Below are 23,014 nucleotides of genomic sequence, written 5' to 3' on the forward strand. Positions count from 1 at the left end.
GCAAACTAGCGAGGGAATGCTTACCTGACTACAGCGTCTGTTTGACTTATGAACTTATATCTGATTCGAAATTCAAAAGGATTCTCTTCCTGATGGGATGGCGCGTGAAAGACCTGCAATGATGAAAGTAGAAGAATTAGGTAGTGTTTCTTAGATAGTTTTTAGCTTTTACATTAAAGTTACGTACAAAGTTCGTTTATCGTATTTCTGCATATTTTTTTTGGTTTATCCTTTAACTTCCATAAAAGAGCGCCCAACGTGGGACATTTACTGAGCTACCCACGTTGGGCGCCACTTTCTATAAGATGGAATACAATGTATGACGTACAATGCAAATTGTATCTAAAACACAAGCAGTACTTATAGGGAAACGAAATGTGTTACCTTGGAGGAAACTAAGATAAATTCAATAGCTATTAAAGGCAGATGGACTGATAATTCCGGAATGAATAAGGTAGTATTCAAGTAGACACAATTCAAATTGCGCCCTGCTTCCCCTTCTCGGAAGAAAAGTAAGTTGGTGAGCTGGTGATGTGAGCGCAACTGGTCCAATTTTGGTATGAAACAGATCCATGCAGCCCGGACACGGTGAATCTGGGAGGGCTCCCAGTGGATGACAACGGAAGGCATTGCGAAGTTTCTTAAGAATGAGGACATGGAGGTTACAACACCACCAATTGTGGCGCTATCCAAACAGATCGGATGTACGAGAGCGGAACTTTCAGCGGGAGGTGAGGACAAGCTGGTAACCCCGGTGTGATCCACACTGAACGCAGCAGGCTTTTCAGTTCGCGGCGGTTTTCATACTGGACAATACTTATGGTTACAAACATAAGTGTTAGTCAAATAACCTTGCAGCACCCCAAAGCTTCTTTCTATCTACCGGCGCAAGGCTGGCAGTTGTAGAACTGTCCTTATATATTTCTGGTACAAGAGCCATGGGTTCGATTTAACAAAATCTGTGGTTTTGGGTCAGTCAAGGGGACTAGGATCTTCTTCTATAAACATCTTCCAGACCGAAGGCTTGCGGCCAACTTACAATACCAGGTTAATGATAAGAGGAGAAACGTCATAGTTGCCTCTGCTTTCTTACCCTATGATTCTTTGTGTCCTCCACCGACGCAGGAACTAAGGGGTTTCTGAAATACGACGAGACATCGGGACGCACAGACGGAGAAAAGGACTCGCAAAGTGATGCGACACTTGCAACGGAGACAGGAACCCAGACAGTACCACGCAGTGCTATAATTGCGGAAAGAGTCACAGTGGAAACTGCCGAAACTAACCAAATGGTTTCGAATATAAGCCGACCGGGATGCTGTCGACTACTCTGGCGCAAGCTGAAGAGGAAAGGCTTATTATGAAATGCGCGGCAGCTGTGAAGGACATGCGACGTTCCTCCAGAAAAACGTCTGACAGGGGGTGAAAAACCGGCTAATGGAATTGGAGGAACTCCTGGGTAGGATTTCATATCATAGGCGGGCATGGAGAGTAGGAGAAAATCCGCAAGAAGCAGAAACTACCGCGCTTCTCGGCGAGAACACTACGAGTACCAAACGGATCTCGGACAGCCCATTGCAGAGCGAACTGGGGAAAAAACGAAAGGGGAAGGGGACATCTAAAGGAGACTTCAATCAGATACTCTCCAGGGCTCAAAAGAAGAAGGCAAAGAGGAACAAGAGACAACAACACGTCGTGCCATCAGAAAAACCTCTGCCTAAAATTAAGGCGGACACGGAGGACGGAGCACCAAAAGAAAAGGTGGGGAGACAAGGGAGGAGTAGACTGCCAGCTTTGCTTATTAAGCCGACTGAAGGCAAGACTTTGCGGAAGTTCTTAGTGAAATCCGTTACAAAATTAAACCCGAAGATAACGGAGCAGAAGTGTCTTCCATTCGTAAAAGTCCTAGTCGAACTAGGCCCGAAGACAATAAATAAAGTTACGTTCTGTGACGCAGTCAAGGGGCTTCTCGGAGAAAAAGCTTCGCTTTTCAGCCTGGAACCCACGTGTTCTCTGGAAATTCGAGAATTTGACTGCCCCCTTGAGAAGAGCCCCGCCTTGGGAGTTCGTTAGCTCGCTGAGTCTAAAAAAGGGGGAATTTGAGCGTTCCGCCCAGAGTAACATATTCAACCGGTCCCTGCACTGCCTCACCAGCCTGGATGATGTCGCCACTGAGTCCGTCTGGCCGTCTGTCAGAATGATTACGCTCCTTTAGGGCTCCGATCATGCCTCAGTCATGGATAGGTTTCTAGTATGGCCATTACCTCCGCTTGGAATAAAATGTCAACACATGGAAGACGGTTCGACAGTGCTACACTGTGTGTACCCGAGAAAATCCCTGCACCGACTCAAAAGATCATCTTTAACCTGTCTTTGAAGAATACTGTGTCCTAAACATACAACGTATTGCTGGTGCTCCACTCTGCCTTCGTTGGAGAACCCACAGCAAAATTCTTTTTGAAGCTTGATTTGTTGGGAATGCCTAGGTTTCCCAAGGTACTTCGTCTAGGATAACACTATGGCCGTTGAGTTTCGCTGCTCAACATCAGAACTCACGAAGTCAGTACTGCAGACTACAGCGTATTTAATGTGGGGGCGCAGGGACAGTAGGTTTTGGTTGAAAGAATACATTGGAGGAGTCTGGCGGACAGGGCTGCAGGGCGTAATAACATCTACAAACGCTGTTCTCTAAAGTTGGTTGATTTCAGGGTATTTCTTGTTCAATGCTGGCCACCACATGATATAACTGTACGTTCATATGGGATGAAACAAGGCTGTATACACCCAGAGAACGTCAACCACATCTTGAAAATCTGACTGACTCTGGAATCGTGGAAGCGATTTGATTAACTGAGGGCTTTAAAGGCTCTATTGACCGGTGCGTGCGTTGGTATGCGTTATGCGTTCGAACTCTGATACCAAACAAAATCCTGAGAAGTTCGCCGTAGTGTACGCCGTGATAAGAGACAGTTTGCTATACCGTCGGTCAGGAAAGCCAAAGATGCCGCAGATCGCTATGATTTCAGAATTGTATACCGCATCACCAAAAAGGTTGCATGTGTCGTAAATCTTTCGAAGGTCCTGCAGAGTACGTCAGCGGTTGACTTCTTATCCATGATAACCAGCAGCAGAAAGGGTGGAAAGAACACTTCATCACGGTTGTTAACCGTATCGCATCCAATCATGTCACCGTAGTACGCGGATACGGGCTGTTCCTCCAAACAAAAGAGAAATCATTTCGGCCATCAATGTCCTTAAACGTAGTAAAACCGCAGGGCTTGAGGGTCTCCCCGCAGAGTTATTTATCGCTGCTCCAACAGTTCTGTTATTTCCACTTCTACGGAAATTTTGAGAGTCTGAGATCATTTCCAGAGAGTGGAATAGGGGGCTGATCGTAAGATTCCAAAGAAGGACACCCGTTTTGAGTGTGACAATGTGAGATTGGAAAGATAATAGCTAAAGTAATCCTGGAACGCATCAAAGAACATGTCGAAAGCTTGATTGATAGAGAGTGGGCTTATTTTCGCTCCGGATTTTCCTGCATTGACCAGATCAACACCGTACGCATCACTCTGGAATAGTGTGCAGGGTCTAGATTTTCGCTGCACTTGTTTCCACTGATTTTGGAAAAGCATTCGATAGCGTGAACTGGGAGTGTATTTGGAGGGCTCTAAGCAGCAGTGGTATTCCTTAAAAACTATCAGAGAGACGTGTGGTAGCGCAAAATTATATGTTGCACCGTAAAATCTTAGAGGATTTTGAGGTGCAAAGCGGTATCCGCCAGGGCTGCATCCAGTCACCGGTATTATTTCTTCTTATTATCGGTGACGTTCTTCATGCTGCTTTGTCCGGAGGCAAATAACGTTGAACTGAAGATAAACACCAAGAAAATCATCGCACTGTCGCTATTTAGATAAACGATGTTGAAGGCATCGACCAATTTTTATATCTAGGAAGCGTGGTTTTTTGCCGACGGTGGCACCCAACTAGATGTTGTCCTATGCATTAACAGGACTAGATCCGTTTTCGTTGTTTTGTTTAAAATCTTGAAGCGCAATTATCTCACCACCAAGACCAAGTTGAAACTGTTCTATGCTAGTGTTCTTTCTGTATTGCAATGGGAGTAGCACATGGAAAGTGAACGCCACTCAAATGCTTCAATCCTTCGTGAACATCTATCTGCGTCTTATTATCGGAGTACACTGGCCTGCTACTATCTCAAACGAAGAAATTTGGTGGGGTACACGCATTCATATGCACTGTGATCGGAAGACGGAATTTGCAGTGGATAGGTCACACATTAAGGAGGGGCGACAATTGTATTGCAGGCTACCCCATACAGTGGAATCCACTCTGCGAAGATGGCTGTCAAGTAGGCCGCCCCAAAGGTACTTGGCGTAGAACAGTAGAGGAGGAGTGCCGGAGTCTCGGTAACCGCGAACGATGGCGGGAAGGTGTTGTTGACGCGCTATACACAGTAAATGGCAATCATATTCGGATAATATGTCTCCCCAATTTCTCCTATCTAGGCTCGAAAATCACAACCGATAACAGTGACGATAAGGAAATCCGCGACAGTTGTTGTCAGCCAAAAGAGCCTATTTCAGCTTACCTAGACTGTTCCGCTCGAAATGTCTCACCAAAGAGTCAAAGTTCTTACTATACAAGACAATGATCTTGCCAGTCCTCATGTATTCCTCGGTTCTTAGCAAGAAGAATTGCGAACTCTTGACCGCATTCGAGAGAGATCCTCCGAAGAATTTTTGGCCCCCTACATGAAGATGGACGATTCGGTAGCCTACATAACGACGAAATCTATGAGCGATACCATGATCGTCCGGTTGTGGATAAAATCCGGCTCAATAGGTTACGGTGGGCGGGTCACTTAATCCGTATGGAGGAGGACGATCGAGCCCGGAAATTCTAAAAGGGCAATATCTATGTTAGAAAAAGAAAACGAGGCAGACCCTGCCTAAGATGGAACGATGGTGCAGGTCAGGACGCTAGACAGCTTTTAGGGATATCAAACTGGTGAACCTCGGCGCAAAACCTGGATGTCTGGAGTTCCTTATTAAGGCAGGCCTAGATCGGATACCAGTTGTTGCGCCGTTGATGATGATGATGATGATGATGATGCCTCCCCAAGCAATTGACCGCAGTTTAAGCTAAAGTGGAATTTGGTTTAAGACTTTTTTGAACTTTCAAAAAATGAAGTTCAAGGGGACACTCTGGATTTGTATTATTTTTACCTAACTTAGTTCTTGATTTATTAACTTTTACGAATGTGAATTAACACATGTCGTATGCACCCACCTTTATATTTATTTATTCATTTATGTAAAAATAGAAGTAAGGTTTGTTTAAAATAAATTACTCGTCTATATGTGGGCTTTTTAATATGCGTCTATTGAGCACGTTTTTTGTCACAAATAGAAGGAAATGAAATTCAAACGATTCTTCTCGTTCCATTCAATTTGTTTGTTTGTAGGTGTCGTTAAGTCCTTGAAGGCGAACACATTCGATTCTCGACTTCATTTTCTGAATCTCGCACCCTCGTCCCAATGGATTTCACTCAAAAGTCACGTAGGCAGTAATGAAAACGTCGCATGGAGCATTTCACTCTTCATTGCCGACGATTACTCCTATTCTTAGCATCAGCCGCCATCGATTGAAAAGTCAACACACCGCAGGCTCACCTAGGATACTCCATTTAGATTTTTCAGTAGGAATGGATGTGATGTGGATGTGCCTTTTCAAGTCACCAATTACGACCCATGTTTGTTGCCGTTATACTGAACGACAATACAACCTTTTTAGGGATATTTGGAAAGATTCAGTCAACATTGTCTTACGAGTATGATTTCGCCATTGAAAAAAAGGCCAACAAGCTGAGCTCTCGAAAATATGGAATATCGTCTCCGCAAAGAAACCAGTGGGGCATGCTAAAATAAGTTTGTCGGCCAGGCTTGGTAACTTCTAACCCAGTTACTAATTTCTAACGGAAAAAAAAGCTAATTTCCCGCATCTAAGGGATGAAAGGCATGCTGAGCCCTTGCAAAACATGTCACCTTTCCTTGCCGCAGGTATGGGAAGGGAAATGTGCCAAGATCAAAGCGCTGTCGTTATCCCTCAATTCCCTAATGTAAAATTACAAAGCAATTTCATATTCACTTTGTGGATGTGTCCAGGCTGCTCGTTCTCGAGTTTGCAAGTGAAATGTTTCACTTGGTTTTCCCATTGCTTTTGCCGTTCTGCCAAGAGTGAAACTTTTTATGTTGCTTGAAAAAAGGCTAGGAAAAAAACGGACGCAAAAAACATCCCCCGACAGGCTCAACAGGATATCCAAAAATTCACTTTTCTTCCGTTTTTGTTCGGAATGTCGTTAATAATTTATTACTTTTAGCCTAACGTATAAAATGGATGAAAAGTGGTTGTGTGATGTTAATAGCACTTTTGAAGAATGGACTCCTCCCCGGGTATGGAATTAATATTTGATCAGATACTCTGTTGTCCTGCTCGGTCGGATAACATTGCATGCTTCTAGGAAGCTATGTAGGACAGGTATTTCGTCCCTTGTGTGTGAATTCCAAAGCAAATGAGTTCGGAAGTGTTTAGGGGTATATTTCTAAGTGGCTTAGTTAACATTGGGGACACATTTCTGCAAACCCCAAACTCGAATGAGAACTTAAAGCACCAGAAAATATGGTCAATGTCTGTTGCATGAATTTTTAGCGCCGAAGGTTTTTAACGGAAGCAATAAAGATATTGCTTTTAACGACTGTTATAAAAGTAGCAAACGTGAAACTCCTTTCAATGCACTACTAGCAATTAAGATGTCATAAAACAGTCCACATTTGGAATTATCGTCATAAACCACTTCGCTGGCGATTATCTGATGGTGAAAACTGTTTTCCATTTAGAGTGTTATTTTCCACACATGTTATAATGAATTACGACCAACTTGTATCAAGGGAGATATTTTTGTTGAAAAGCAGCTACTACTACCTCTAGGTGGTATTAACTGGAGAACCTCGGAGATTTATGTATAAAAATCCTGTACATTGAGGCAGTGCTCATTTAAAAAGGAAAAATGCTATAATAAATCCTTTGATAAAATAATACCCAAATTTTTTTCGATTTTATGAATGGCAGGTGTAGCCACCTTTCGTATATTGCCCTCACCAAGAACCCGAGAAAAAGCATAAGGGAGGGTGGGCACAATGAAACAGAAACGAAACAGAACCGAAAGGTCGTGTGCCACGCGATTTTGACAGACAGCGCTAAAGGCGATCCGAAACAAAACCGCCAATCGCGCCTTTCCATTTGTTGCGTGACAGACTCCATGATGCGGCAAATATCCCCTAGGACATGCCCGTTCTAGATTTCACGGTAAGCTTAAGGACCCTATTCGGCACGCCATCCAGGCCCGGAGCTTTGTTATCTCCTATCCTAGCACAAATATCCAGCAGCTCATCACTGGTGATTGGCGGATTGCCGTCATATTTAGATGTCGCTCGAAGCTATCTATGCCCTCCACTTGCGGGGGGATAACCCCTGGATAATTTTTAACAAGAGATCTGCGGGATCTGCGGAGATGATCGGCCTCTGAATCGCCCCATCATGATTCTATAAGCGCTCATCAACGGGTTTACGTCCGCTTCCGAACAAAGCTCCTTAAAGCTTTCCCTCTTGCTCCGTTGGATGGCAAGCTTATAGCCTTATAGGCGCGTTCTTTTTGCCGTTGGTCGATTCTGCCCACCACTCTCTGAGCCGCTCTTCTGGCTCGGTGACAGGTTGATCGAAAGCTAGCAAATTCAGTATTCCACCAGTAGTTTGGTCTTCTACTGGGAATGAGCACCTCGTAGGCATGGACGCGTCAGACGTTTTGGTGATGCATTGGACCACATGCACAGCTCTTTCCGTTGAAGCGTCTGCTTTATTAGGTTGGTCTAACCACACCTCTGTGAAGCTCTGTTCATCCAGAGCTTTAGCGGACCAGCCTGATATCTTTCTCGGTTGCGGGCATGATGGTCTTCTGCCCGATGATTCTACCTATAGCCCAAAGAAGATTGCCTGGTGATCACTCTGGATGTAGTCCTTGCTGCACGACATACCACGTGCCAGTGCAGGGCTGACAAAAGTTAGGTACACAATTGAGGCAGACCCCCTTTCTGAAAGGTGTTTACATATCCTTCGTTGGCCAGAATGATATCCAACTGTGCGAAAGGGTCTAATAGACTGCAGCCCCTTGCATTTGTATCTCTGCTACCCCACTCACAAGCCCAAACATTGAAGTCATCGAATATCTTGTCTGCAGTCTCAAAGTAGCTAACATTGCGAATGCCATCACTTGTCCAGGGATACTAAACGCATTCACCATTGGCCACGTTCCGCGGGAAAATATAGTTATGGCTCCAAGATTAACAAAGGTGAACCCATGATATGCTTTCCACCACTCCTACATTTTAGGTTCATTTCGAATTGGATTGATGGAAAGGTTATGGAGGATGAAGATGGTGTCCATTTCTTCAACCCGGGCGAAAACTCGTAAGAGTCGACTCCATTCAAAAAGTTATGGTGCCACAAAATATGGTAAAATTTGAATTTTCTAGGCTACCCCCCTTAGGAAATGGGATTGAGAGCATAAATTGTGTTTTTTTGTCGGTGTCAGGTAGGCGAATATGATGAATGTAAGTGTTGGATTCCTGCGATGGTACGCCGTCAGACTGCCATCAGAGAACTAGTTTCAAATGGTTTCACACTTTACTTCGGACTAGCTCCCTGCTTAGGGAGCTTTCAAGTCAGAAGATTCCTTTCACCAACAGGTGGAGAGAGGAGAAAGGGAGCTGATAGTTTGGTAAACCGCATGCCATCCGGTCCCTCCAACAGCCAAGCTCGGTAATGCGCAACACGACTCCATCTGCCAGTGCTCTTTACACCTCTCTGACTATATTGTCTAGAAAGAGCTCCCCCAAGTTTGTATAAAGCTGCTGACGGACGCTCCCCCAACTTTCACAAGGCAAAGAGCTGGGTTCGAGGTCGTCTGCCACTTCATTGCAAAACACACAATTAGGAGATTATGCCTTCTCAATCATGTGACTGAAAAGGCCCATACCCACTTAGAAAAAGAGTAAGGAAATAATCAAGATAACTATGCTTTTTGTTCACCCACGGATCTGAGTTGTCGATGAATCGCAGAGTCCACCGGCCCTAGCCCACTTTTCCAAAAGAGCTGTCACTCAGCAAGTGTGCGTTGACGTTCTTCACGGGCAGCCAATTTAAATTTTCGTACTTGCAGCTATACGTTTCTTAGCACCGAGGACAACGGGAGCGACAATCTCGGCCGATTCTGAAACAGTACGATGAGCAGATGCCACGCGCAAATTCTCCCCGTTTCTGCGATTGGGCAAGGCGCCTGCAATCCACCTCCTTGCGAAGAGCATCAGCCCATACCCCCGCGCCATAAAACACAACGGATTGCTTTGTTCCCATAAAAACACAGATCTTGGTTGATATTGGGCCTCCAACATTCGCCAGTAGCCAACTCAAGCAAACTGCAGTCCGGTCCACTGCTGCTTCGACTTGCTCAAAAAAGGTCATATTCAAGGTTAAATACCTTGAATATGACCCATACCTCCGCGCCATAGAGGAGAACCGACTGCGTTGTTTTCAGAAGAAGACTTCTTCTAGCAGACAGGGGGCCCCTAACATTCGCCATTGACCAACTCCACGCCGAGACTCCAGATGTAGCACTGTCCACTGCTGCTTTGAGTTGTTCGAACAAACTCATCTTCGAGGCGAGCATTAAATCAAAGTATTTAACCGCTGGTTTTGACTCTATAGTCAACTCGCGCATCGATATGAGACACAGGGTCGGGATACTCTTTCTGGTCAAGATGACTACTTCGGTTTTTCCAGCGCAAAGTTGAAGGCAATCACCCTTGGACTACGAACCCTTGCGTCGAGAACAAGACTGTCAAGCATTTCCTCGAATTCAGACAGTATCAGACTTGGTGGGGCGTGACAGCTGTACACATATATCCCGTTTATTTTCGCCCACACAAAGCCGCTGTATGTCAGACCCCCAGTACATTGTATGGCTTGTCGACCGCATGCCCATATCGCCGCTCCACCAGTCGAATCTGTAACCCATATCCACCGCGACGTTTTCTATAGGGTTCGCTAATTTCCATCTCGGATTCGTAGATGGTCTGCTCGAGTAAATCTACAATGATTGAGGTTTATTTGAATAAACCTCTTTTTTTTTCATTGAAATCAGCGCCTTCCTAAATTCCGTACATTTACCACTTCCGGCAACATGAAGCAATGTCGTTCAATAAAAGATGATTCAAATACGCTCCTCCATTTCACGGAGGACTAAAGAGCCACCCCTCAGGTGGGGGCCGCTCCAATCATCTAGCTATGGTTTGAAATGGGAAAGCTATCTTGCTGATCGAACGGCAGATACTTTGAATATTCCGCTTGAAAATAGCGTAGTGAGCGTTGGGGTTGACGGTCTTCTCGCAGGGTTATTCATCACCCCACCTGCAGGATCAGCAGATCTACACGTCACACTTTTACTGAAATCTTGAGAATCTGAGGCTTTCGCCAGAGAAAGGAAAAAGAGGATGACGTTTAAGATTCCGAAAAGGGCACCTATCTAAAATGCGATAATTGGAGGTCTATTTAATAACATAGTTAAGTCATCGAAAGGGGCAGGTTTCCTACATTGACCATTTCAATACACTGCGGATTACTTTAAAACAGTGCGCAAAGTTCAAATTTACGCTGCCGCTCCAATTTCGAGAAGGCTTTCGACAATGTCATCAGGGTGTGCATCTATGATTCTCCCACAGGGTCAACCAAAAGAAATTTGTAATAAAAACCAACAAAACCGAAGTTTTCAGTCTGACTGACAGAAAATAGAAGGAGTTAATCGATTTATGCATCCCGGCTCGAAGAAGGCAAACGTCACTAAGGCAACACAAGGGACGACTCCTCAAAATCCAAAAGGCGGTGAGCTTGAAAAAATGAGTAGAGAGGGCGCGAACGGTTGTTTCTGATCCTCTCAGGACGCGAAAAAGCAAAAAGGGGTCTGACGGACAAAGGGAAAGCAAACAAAGAGCAAATTGTGGCGCCGGCTCTAATCGACCCAAGGGAGCTAAAGCCCCAAAAAGGAATCAACGAAGCATCGACCAAGGACGACGAAAAGAAAAGTGCGGCACATAAAAGAAAATTACGGCACGAATTAATTATCATCTCGAAAAAAGGTGATATGGGATATGTCGATATTCTCAAGAAAGTCAAATCCCATCCGGAGCTGATGGACCTTGGAGAAAGCGTCAGCCGAATCAGACGCTCCCAAAAATGAGATTAGTTGCTAGTGCTGAAGAAGTCTCCGGGCGAAATGGCTGAAAATTTCCTCGGCAAGGCCTGAGAAGTCCTTAGGGGAAAAAGAGATTCATGAAATCACGACCAATGAGGATATCCACGAGGCCCTGGAAAAATAGTTCGGACCACACGGTTAGCAAGATTCTGCAGTCCATTTGCCGACTCAAGGAGCACTTGTCCCTCAAGCATTGCTTTAGGTGTCTTGAATTTGTCCATATAGCGGTGAAATGCACCGGTGACTGTGACAGGTCAAAAAAGGTGCAAAAAGTGTGAGGGAATGTATATTTTGCAAGGAGAGCAAGTCAGGAAACCGGAAGCGTGGTTTTAGAATAAACTTAAGGGGAGTTTTGCAGCTAATTACTAAAAATTATACTATTAACTTTATTTGAACAGAAATCGGTATGGCGGTATTTCGAAGCCTAAGCGTAGGCTCCTAGTAGGAGCCTCTTGATTTTTCTCAGATTTTTCGGTTGGGTAGTTTCTGAGAATGGGTCCGTTTAAGAAATTACAGCGAGGCAGCGCAAGACCTACTCTCACAGACCATCTATGACAAGGGAAACGCAGCTAATTACGGAGCCTTATCGCATCAATGGGAGTGGTACCTGAGGTGCAGAAGTAACTGGCAAGGTGGTAATATGGGCGTGTGGAAATGAAGCCATTAAAAAAGTAATGAAGTTTCCAGAAGTTAGATTCGTCAGGCCAAAAATAGCTGGCATCTACATATATTGCTGCTATGCACACTAGGCGCGACGATAGCAGAATTTGAGGGTATGCTGGTCACGGGTGCAAGAAGTCGAAACCCCAAGGTCATAGCAGGTGATTTCAATACGTAGGCTGTAGATTGGAGCAGTCGAACTACGAACATCAAGCTCTGTATCCAAGCTAGAGTTGGTCGGGGGGCTCAGTCGATTTGACATATGTGAGCACCATATTGGCCAGGAGAATGTGTGGTTTGTCAGCAAGCAGCGAGGCGGCGAGTCCTAGCAAAAAGGCTGTGAAATTATTGGGGGAATGAAGAGATCGCAGAGTTGCGGGCCGCATGTTTTCAAGTTAGAAGGATCTACCAATGATCTGCCAGCGATCTAGAGGAAGACCAGACTTCGACGAGAAACGGCAAGTATATGTGAACCTTCGAAATGGGCTTAAGTAGGCTATAGTATGTGGGGAAAAGGGTACAAGACAGTTATGGAGAAAATGGGAGAGCGAACACCACAAGCGCCCCGCTCGCATCTTCTGCCTGATATCGTGATGGCGCTCTTCCACCTGGATAAAGGGGAGCGCAAAGAACATAGGCAAGCATTGAACGTCTACACCATATCCACCTGAGGAGGCACTTGCACAGATTTATCGGGGAATCGGTGATAACAGTTCCCGTCTGGATCCCATTCCAAATAAAACTCTTAAACTCGCTTTTAAGATCAGAATCGACTGGTTTATCAGCGTATTTGAAATATGCATGGTAGAAGCCTACCCTGCTCGGTAGAAATGGCAAAAACTAGTTTTGCCTCCAAAGCCCAATAAACAACCAGGACCGGTGAGAAAATGCTCGAAATGGCCATCTACAATATACTTCTTCCTATCATTGAACATAAGGATGGGCTATTGGAGCGATAATTTGGTTTTCGAAAAGCCCACTCAACGATCGAGGCCGTAGACGTTGTTTCAAAGCTGGTTCAAAACGCGATGTTGTCTAATAAATGCTGTATTGTGGTGACGTTGGATGTCAAAAATGCGTTCAATTCAGCCAGCTGGAAGTGGATAAAAAGCTTACTGGGTAAAACGGGGATGTCTAGTTATTTGACTAGGCTCTTCGAAAGTTACCTCTCGCAAAGGACACTTTCGTACGATACGGATGATGCTTTCCGGAGCTTCCGCTATGAAGGAGATAGTCGGGGTAGTTTTAGTGGGTGAGAATCTCAAACACTGTTACAACCTAGCGCGGCAGTGTCTTTCTAGAATTTCCACGTCTACCCAGAACAAAAGGCATATAGACGGACAGACAGACAGACAGTAAATGGATTTTAATAATGTTTTGATTTATACAAAATCTTAGCAAGTCGGGAAACCGAAAGCTGGACGCTTCAGGTATGAAGGGTTTTCTATATTTCTTTTGTAAGGACATTTGAGTGTGCATTTGCCCCATTAGTACGTAGCACAAAATATATTCATATATTATGTGACAAATTCCTCACTCGGTATTGAATTAGCAAAGAAGCGACAGCTTTGACCTATTATAACTTTGTTAGTAACAGTGCAATTTCTACTTGGTAGGATCATGCTCTATGTTATACTCTACATTGTTACGAAATTTCCCGGTGCTATAATGAATTTGGGGGTTTTGCAGCCAATTACTTAAAAGTATAATAATATATTATTATTGTCTTTATTTGAATAGACATCGTTCTGGAGGCTATTTCGAGGCCTAGGCACCATATAGTGGCAGCCTCTTCGTTTTTTTTGAGATTTTTGGGTTGGATTGTTTCTAAGAATGGGTCCGTTAAAGAAATCATCACTTTCGACCCGACGCACTCCCCAACTTTCCAACAAATGTCAAAACTAAGACCAACTTCGGAAACTACTACTAAAAAATTACACCCCTCTTTTGCAAGTATGAGGACCCCCACCTGAAATTCAATATAGAATTATGTAACTCATTGTATGCATGAGCGTTCACAGTTCCCACTTTTCAACCAAATTTGGTGTCAAAAACTGTAACCGTCTCTGAGGGAAATGCGTGTGACGGACAAACGTCACCCTGCTTAACATCGGAAGTGTAAACACTTCTAGGCGTGGAGCGCTAGGCTCCGTTGTAGGTCCTCCTTTCGTAAGTGATATGTTAGCCATGAATACGCGCAAAATGACCACCAGGCGATATATGTTACTATTAATACTACCTCCTCCTCCTCACATAAAGAAACCAGAAACAGCTTGGTCATCAAGAGCACTTGTATTCATCCCGATGACAGGTAAGCCGCTAGGTGAACCAACATCCTATAGACCTACATGTCTTTTGAATATAATAGGCAAGGTCCTCGAGCGAATAATCTATAACCAGCTATATCCATTAATTGATAGTGGCGGTTATTTATCAATTAGGTAGTTTGGCTTCCGAAAGGCTCGTTCAGCCGTTGATGCGGTTTTTGATCTAGCCAGAAAAGCCTAGGACGACGGGAAATACTGCCCATTGATGACTGTTGATAGCTTAGAAAGCGGCGACCATCAGTTCAACACTGGCAAGAATGCTTCCAAATTTTGGCGACCCGAAGCAGAGTCGACGATTATTCTTAGCGGGAGTCGTCAGCACTGTACTTTTCTACGTGGTGCACCCCTAGTCGTATTCGTCGATCCCTCAGACATCGCTGCCCGTCACCAAACGTTGAACCAAATCTGGCAGCCGTTGAGCTTCTTCTGAGGGTGAGCGTACATGGCAATCAAATACTTTTCATGTTGCCTGGACGGCAGGCCGTTCATAGTGTTCACGGACCACAAGTCTCTTACCTTCACTTTTAAGCAGAAGCCCGACAAAACTTCCTTTTGCTGACTTGCACCTGAACTTCATAAGCTATTTTCCTTAGGACATCCAGCACAAGTAATCAGGGACAAATTCAAATATAAATTTCGGAGGTTTCCCCTTTTCGCCTCAACCACCGAAATAATCTGGGAGACCTCTGAAAAGGGATCTAGGCGATATATTTCAGCCATTTTTCGCAAGGAAGTGTTCCATACAGTACACGATATTGCGCACCTAGGTATTCCGACAACGAATCGGCTGGCCACAAGCAAATATTTCTGGCCTTTAATGAATAATTCCTGGACCAGACGGTGCATCACGTGCCAGAAGTGTAAAGTCACCAAGCACGTACAGAAAGAAGCGTATTCACACGATCTACATCGACATCATTGGCCCCTTGCGAGATTCCCATGACCTCTAATTTTGCCTCACAATCATTGACAAGTTTACGCGGTGGCCTGAAGCAATACGTCTGGCCGCAATTCCGCACAATCGTGCGCCGAGGCCCTTTGTCGGGAGTGGATTCCATACTTTGGAGTTTCAGCCTAAGTCATTACTGACGAGGGAATGCAGTTCAAGTCTACCCTATTCTCGGAGTTAGATAAACTCCTAAGCTTCATCGGACAAGTCCGTACCACCCGCAATCCAATGGGATGCTGGCATAGGATGCTGATGGCCGTTATAATGACACAAGATGACTCTTCGTGGTCACAATTCTTGCCTTTTATTCTACTTAGATGTCTGCACACAATTTGGGGTTCGCGTGGCTGCTTCCCGGAAGCTCCTGCAATCACCATGTGAGGCACCATATGAAGTGTGAAACAGAGCGGAGCGCTTCTTTAGGCTTCAAGTCGACGGCAAGCGCAAGAAAGTCTCCGTATCCAGACTAAACCATTTTGTCTCCGGCGCTGAGGTCTCGGGGAAAAAAGGTGCACGGCGCGGAAGCTTTGATCTGCACCCTTAAAATTGGCGGGCCAGGAGTCGGGTTTTATCGCTGGGGATGGGGTAGTGTGAAGGCATTACAGTGTGGAGCCGCTTAGTGAGGATTCACCCGAGCTCCACACCAAAGTAGCACAATTCACCACGACTCGAAACTCACCCGCCTGAGTAGCTCTCCTACCTGGTGGTAAGCAGATTGACCGCCACGGGGTCGGCCGGCGTAGGAACCGGCAGTGCAGTCTGTCGTGAGTCGTGGAAAAAAGAAGAATTATAATAAGATTAACATGACTAATACATCTTCAGTAGAAAGTATATGTATAAATAATTAAATAAATTTCAATTTAAGTCTTATAAAAAATTTGCGACAGAATTTAATTTTAATTATGTAATACTATTGTTTCTGGCCAAAAGAGTGCAGGTTCCATTATGTTGCATTATCAAATACAAGTGTTCGCAAACTTGGACAGACTTTTCTTAGAGCAAAATACAATTCGGTCTACATATGATTAAAGTGATAATTGCAATTAACGATTAGTCTACTTAATTAATTCATGGTTGACGATTAATTCAAGTAGATAAGTAATCACAGATTATTTATATTCAATCATAAATCGTCACAGTATTTTCATCGCCTGATTTTAATTCAAATTAATATTGAATCGTTTATGACTGAAATTTATCAAAAGGTGCCAAAAACATAATATTGAAATATTTTTCCAAAATTCTACATATCTGTTATCTTAAATCACAAGGTCATATTTTTTAAATTAAGATTGCTTTTCAGTTATTGATTTCCATTGATCACGATTAATGAAATTAGTTTATTAATGTTAACAGGTAATCATCACCTCGTTGACGGGGAAAGAAACGCTCAGCATTATTGAGATATTATTTGAATTTCCAGAAGATAGTAAATATTACTGCCAATAATATTCAAAATTAAATGGCCTTTCGCAACAAATTCGGGAAAGGGACGCCCTTAGCCCACTCGCTATGTGAAATTAGAATGCAAAAGACGTCTACAAACAAAATTAACGCTAAGAAGTATCTAGTTAGGCACGTTCGTGGAAATGAAAGATACACGCTATGATAAGTACTGTCGAATCCACAGCAATTTGAATAGAATCGCTTTGCTTAATTTTCATAAATTTTTAAATATTTCGATTAAACTCATACATAGTGTTTGCTCCCCGCTTTTAGAATAAAATACGTTTCAAAGACACCCTGATTGCAGCTTTTGTGTGCCGTATCTTCAAAAGGCCTAAAAATGTATACCACCAGGAAATTAGATAGAAACGGGTCGATTATTAGCTCGCCATTCTCCACTGAATTTATTTCTCCGAAAGCGTCTCTTCTTTGGAAAAAACGTTGCTTCCTTTTTCAGTCACCAAACGTAGGCGCAAGGGGTGTGAGGATATCTCATTGAATATGCTGGGTTGGAAAGATATGCAAAAGATCGGAGAATATATGAAATATCATTTCTGATTTTTTTTCCCAAACATCTCATGTTCCCATAAAAAGCTTTTCTACAGATTTGCTTACATAATGGAGCTACAAAACCATTCATTCTTACACCGCGAATCCGACGGTTGCCATGTCGTTGGATTCTAATCTACTTATCTTAGCCAGCGAAATCTTACACGGGAAAGAAAGGTAAGTTATTTATGGATTATTAGATTTTTGAGATAAAAGATTTGATTCTTGATGATATTTTTGTGTTGTCCGTAAATGGATGATTAGAATAGATTGGATGTGAAATGTGATTACGTAGATTGCTGTGTAGCAGAAAAATTTGTATTTTTAAAGTTTGACTGTACATTTTATGTTTAACGCAATTTTAAACCTCTCTTAAGAAGACAGTGTATATTTGGAGTTGGGGCGGCAACTGGAGCGGCAACTTTGGGCTATTATAACTTGGTAGGATCACGCTCTATATCTTAGCCCGCATTACTGCAAAATTTCGTAGTACTAGGAAGAGCTTAAGGGGGTTTTGCAGCCAGTTACTAAAAATTACAGCAATATACTATTATTAACTGTATTTGAAAAGGTATCGGTATGGGAGTATTTCAGAGCCTAGGCGCCATATACATAATGGTAGACTTATGATTTTTTCAGATTTTTCGGTTGGGTAGTTTCTGAGAATCAGTTCGTTAAAGAGATGATCAATTTCGACCTTCCGCGCTTCCCACCTTTCCAACAAATGTTTAAACTAACCGGCTTCGGAAAGTACTAATTGAGACCTTTGATACCCCACATGACTATATTTTTCCCGAGAACGCCTGTCCAAAAAACACGGAAAGATGACCCACTAACTGGTCATTCATTAGCTCATAGTAGGGTGAACATGTCACAGGCTTAGTGTTCAATCCATTTAAGAGAAGCTCGACGATCCAGCGGTCTCGTCCGAAATCAACGTTCATGAAGGAAGGAAATCAGGGAATATTTTTTTGAGAATCGTGCGGTCCTAAGTCCGCATCAACTTGATACCGGAGCGGATGCCGTTGATGCGGACTTAGGCTCCCACAATTCTTAAAAAGATTTTTTAAGCTCTGGCCAAGCTTTGGTCAAAAGAATTGGCGAATTTGCTTTCAATATAATTCATAGTCACGTTGTGTTCTACGAATTATATAAAGGAGCACTTAACATCTGCGACCCGCTTCGGTCACGCTACTCCCAGGGCAAAGGTGAGGCCCTAGTAAGAAACTGTAAAGCCGTCATCACCTAACATTTTTTGAAATTAGGGAACCTCCTGGAAGGCTAATAAATACAGAAGTGCCCAGTGGGAAAGTCAAACAGAGGAGCAGTGTTAGAATACGGACGAATCATCGTTTCCTCTACTCGGAGGAAAAATGGTAGAGTTGTTTGAATTCATGAAGGACAAACACGATCAAAAGTATGTATCTGTACGATAGCTGCCCTCCTGAGAATATTGGATGCGTTGTGGTTGTCTAATCTTGTAAGTATATCTGCACGTCTCGAACAGTGGTTCTCACGTTGATTTTGTTCCACGCTAGCTACTGAATCTTAGATTGCTCCGGCAATCGATTTTTTCAGGTCTAAAGTCGTACTGCTTCTCAGAAAGTCCTTCAGAATTTTCCATATCTTCTGTCAGTTTCAAATTTAGCAAGTAGATTTTCAGCTACGTCCAGACAGGTGTGCGAATAATTGTCTTTGTTGAGCAAAGTCAATTATTACTGTTTCCAATATTTCTCGAAAAACTATCTGAAAACAAAAATAAAAAGTGTCATACATATCCAGCAGCATCCCCGGGGGTTCGGATGATCGTATCTTTATGATCGTCCAACGCACCCTATTAGTCTCGGGTGCTGCTCGGGTTTTTCACAGTTTTCAATGTTGCGGGCAATTTATCTTATGCGCATGACATGCCGTTTCTGATTCTTATTTTAGCTCTTCCTACGTAGGGAATAGGGAGTCAATGATCTACGCCGTTGTTTCGGTATCGATCAGTGATTTGTTTTCACATTACGACTTTATATCCTAACAACGAAGATTTTCTGTACAAATCATGGGGAGTTTATTCAATTTTTCCTTTTTAATGGTTTGCTTGAATTTTTCCGCGTCTATAATCGCCCTCCCACGGTTCTTGGGTCTGGTTAGTCTGTCTCGGTTTTGCTCATACCTGTAAATAAACAGCTAGCTATGATTTGCTCTAACCCTGGGCATCAATGCTGCAATGCATTGATGATTCATTCCATTATCCCTTTGATAAACTTCATTTGACAGGCAGGCATTCTAAATGATGTAGTGGTGATCACTGCCGATGAAATTTTCTGAAACTTTCCTATCTAGGTAAGCTATCGCTAGCGGGATGTTTGGAATGGTTGCTAGACATCATGGGTTTCTGAAGCTTATAGTAGGAGCTATCATCGTCATCCATGGTGCAACAAACGGTATCCGGTCTAGGCCTGACTTTATAAGGAACTCCAGAAATCCCTGTTTTGCCCCGAGGTCCACCAATTCGATATCCCCAAAAGCAATCTGGCGTCCTGACCTACGCCATCGCCATTTTCGAGGGGCAAGGTAAAGTGGACGCATGATAGGGCATCCCTTTGCCGTAGATCGTTGTTAATGTTGAATTGTCTCGAAATTGATCCTGCTGCTTTTATTTGGTCAGCCTAATCAGTCTTATCAATTTCGTTGGAATACCGAATTCTCTTATGGCCATGTACATTTTTACCCCTAGAGTCGATGAAAAGGTGGTGCACCTGATGGCCCCTACTTCCATCGCTCGCCGCACAGAGAGAAAGTCTGATCTGTTGGTCATTTGCCTTAAGTGAAGCCTCTTTGGTATAGGTCGACGATGTTCTGGGCGTACAGGGTTATCCGACCTAGCCAGATAGCGAACAATCTCTTATAGATGGTGCTCAGCGATGTCATACCTCTATAATTGCTGCACTGCGTGATGTCTCACTTCTTATTTATTGGCCAGATAATGCCTCGATTCCAGTGGTCAGGCATAGATTCGCCGTCGCACACCTTGAGCATCAACTGCTTGGTGTAGTTGGTTGCCTCCATATTTAACCAGTTTGACTGTAATTATATCGGCTCCTGGCGACTTATAGTTTTTAAGCCGATGAATTGCACGGACGGTTTCTTATATGCTTGGTGGTGGCGATATTTGTTCATCGATATTCTGGTTGTTGAGCAGTTCATCATTCCAATATGTCTATTCTGTCGGAAATCAGATTTCCCTCTTTGTCTAGGCAGGATAAGCATCGTGATCCATCGTGATCATCCTGCTGACTTGTTGGTAAAACTTGCGCGCCTAGTGCGATTGCTCCCTGTACTTCTCGAGTTAACAGATTTGTTAGTTCTGCCAGGCTGGCTTCCTTTTTCCGTCTGTGAAGTCGCTTCTCCGCTCAAAGGAGTTCGTGGTTGGATAGGATCGTAGGAACTATGTTGGCAATGATTGTTCCAATCTGTCCGCCGCAGCTAAAACACATCTTTCCCCTGAGCTCGTTGTTAACATGTCTCATTCAGCGGGTTTCCAGTTACAATATCATGGTACTAGTAAAGGGTTTCCCAAATGCACTGCCTCGTTTTCGATAGGGTCATATTTCCGCCTGAAGCCCGTTACTCCTATCACTGGGTGTCAAATAGTAGCTCATTAGCGTGAAACTTGATTTCGAGTTTAGTTTAGTTCCTATTCTGCCACTACTGGGTCACTATATTGCCACCATACTAAGCTCATCTTCACATAAAATTTCACTAGTCTGGCGCACTGACCAATCTTGTGCCTTTATTCGCCACAGCAATAACAAAGCTAGCTTCTCTCTGGGACTTAGCAGTCCACTCCTAGATTACCTAGTTAGAGACATTGATAGCATTTTTCGTTTTCGAGAAAAGACACATTCTGGCTCTGTTGCAGCGTGCGCAACGGAGTGTTTTTAAAGAATTGTATTCCAACTCCCAAGCTGGGTAGTATTCCAACTTTATTAATTGAGTTTCCCGCTTTATTATCATCATCAACGGTGCCATAACCTATCTAGTGTCCTAGCGTCCATCTCAGGCAATGTTTGCCTCGTCTTCTTTTTGATGTTGACTGGTCTCGGGGGTGATTCTGCTGCTTTTATGTGGCCTCGCGCATTGGTCGGGGTCAGCCCAGTCAGCCTTATCAATTTCGTCGGGATACCAACTTCTCTCATGGCCGTCTAATTGCTGCGTGATATTTCCCACACCAGCTTTCTGTTATTTGGGTTTGTAACTTTAATTGATTGGGTCTCTATGTGGTCGCTTTTGGAAATTTCCGATTCTCATTCTCACATTTCTACTGTGGCAGCTAGATTTACCTTTTCAGCAAAAGCCGCTTTTTGCACAGCATCTTTAGTATAATTAGTTTTAGAAATTTGAATTCGATCCATCCAATTTTTGCTGTTTTTATATCTGAAGGCTTAGACGTAACTGTGCTCTTTCGTCGATTGGAAACAAAAAGCGCTTCTATGTTACTGTTTCACTTTCTCTGTCCCTCCTCTCCCTTGCTTTGTCTTCCCTTATTACCTCAACCGGTGTTTTTAGTAGTTTCCTCTTTTAGAAACCTTCTGCTTTCTTGCTATTGCTGGTATTCACGAACTATCCACTGGTCGTACCTAAGGGACTTTGTATTGCTTTGAGGCTTTCCCATGATTTCTGACTTTATTGAACTATGTCAGAAATCTCTAGGGAATTCATCTATATTGTTGTCTTTTTGTTTCATCTATGCAACCGTACGCTTTGTGCTTAGGATATGTTTGTTTCTTGTTCTTCTGCAGCCCCCAATTTCATAATCCACTCGTACCATGTGCCATGCCTTAAGTCGGGAAGGTCTTATTGTGGGTGATTTAGAGCACCTGTCTCATTGATTGCAGCTGTTGACATTGTCAGATGGTCTTGAGGACGGCATTACTTTTATGCTCTGCATGTTGACGTTCTCTATTGTCATCGTAGCTTTATTTATCTTATCACCTTCTTTGTTTGTGGTTTTACTAATCCTTTCATATTTTGTGGGCCGATTTTATGACACTAGCTGCAAAATAAGTTACCTTTAATGTGAAATGAACATCTTTGCAAAGAGTGAGAGGATTGGTTTTAGGTCTGTCATTGTCAAAGTTCGGAGATTGATTTAACCGAGAGTTAACTCAACCTAGTTTGAACCACCAATTTATAGGAGGCAGTCGAGAACGTGTCTGCAGGCTTTCCAGAGTTTTGAGTTGTCTCAAGACGATCACTGACAGCTCCTGTGGTTACAGAAATACCATGTCTACCAGCCCAAAAGCAGTCTGTTTAATGACGCTGCATAAGACGTCACTGCTCGCTCATCACAGAAGCTTCTTAGATCTTTTGCCAGGTTTTAACCAGAATCCTTCACCTACGTGATATTCGTAAGTAAGTCTACTAACCGACCGTCCACTATCTGCAACCTGGGATCTCTCTATCAGTCTGAATTCCTGTTGGTAGGGTGGGACATATTTATTGTTAACTGACGGTACTTATATCTATTTGTTGTTGTTGTATGAAAGTGTGTTATTTCAATGAAATTCGTTAATTAGCGTGATAACTTTGATTTATACGTTTCCTGCTGGAACCTGCCACTATTGACAAGATTTTGTTTTATTATGCATACGCCGTTTCCAGATTTTGTCTTCTTCTTCGCCTCTTTACCTTTCCTCCTCAGAA

The 23,014-nt window shown here is 43.4% G+C and overlaps 1 protein-coding gene across 1 annotated transcript in view; it reads right to left on the reverse strand.

Moving 5' to 3' along the window:
- LOC119649260 overlaps window positions 1-23,014 on the reverse strand; it is a 238,399-nt gene that overhangs the window by 100,220 nt on the left and 115,165 nt on the right. Inside the window, exon 7 of the mRNA XM_038051346.1 lies at window positions 25-113. Coding sequence (XP_037907274.1) covers window positions 25-113 — 89 coding nt within the window. The remainder of the gene's footprint in view (window positions 1-24; window positions 114-23,014) is intronic.

The sequence above is a fragment of the Hermetia illucens genome, chromosome 2, assembly GCF_905115235.1.
Source record: "Hermetia illucens chromosome 2, iHerIll2.2.curated.20191125, whole genome shotgun sequence".
Taxonomy (NCBI): Eukaryota; Metazoa; Arthropoda; class Insecta; order Diptera; family Stratiomyidae; genus Hermetia; species Hermetia illucens.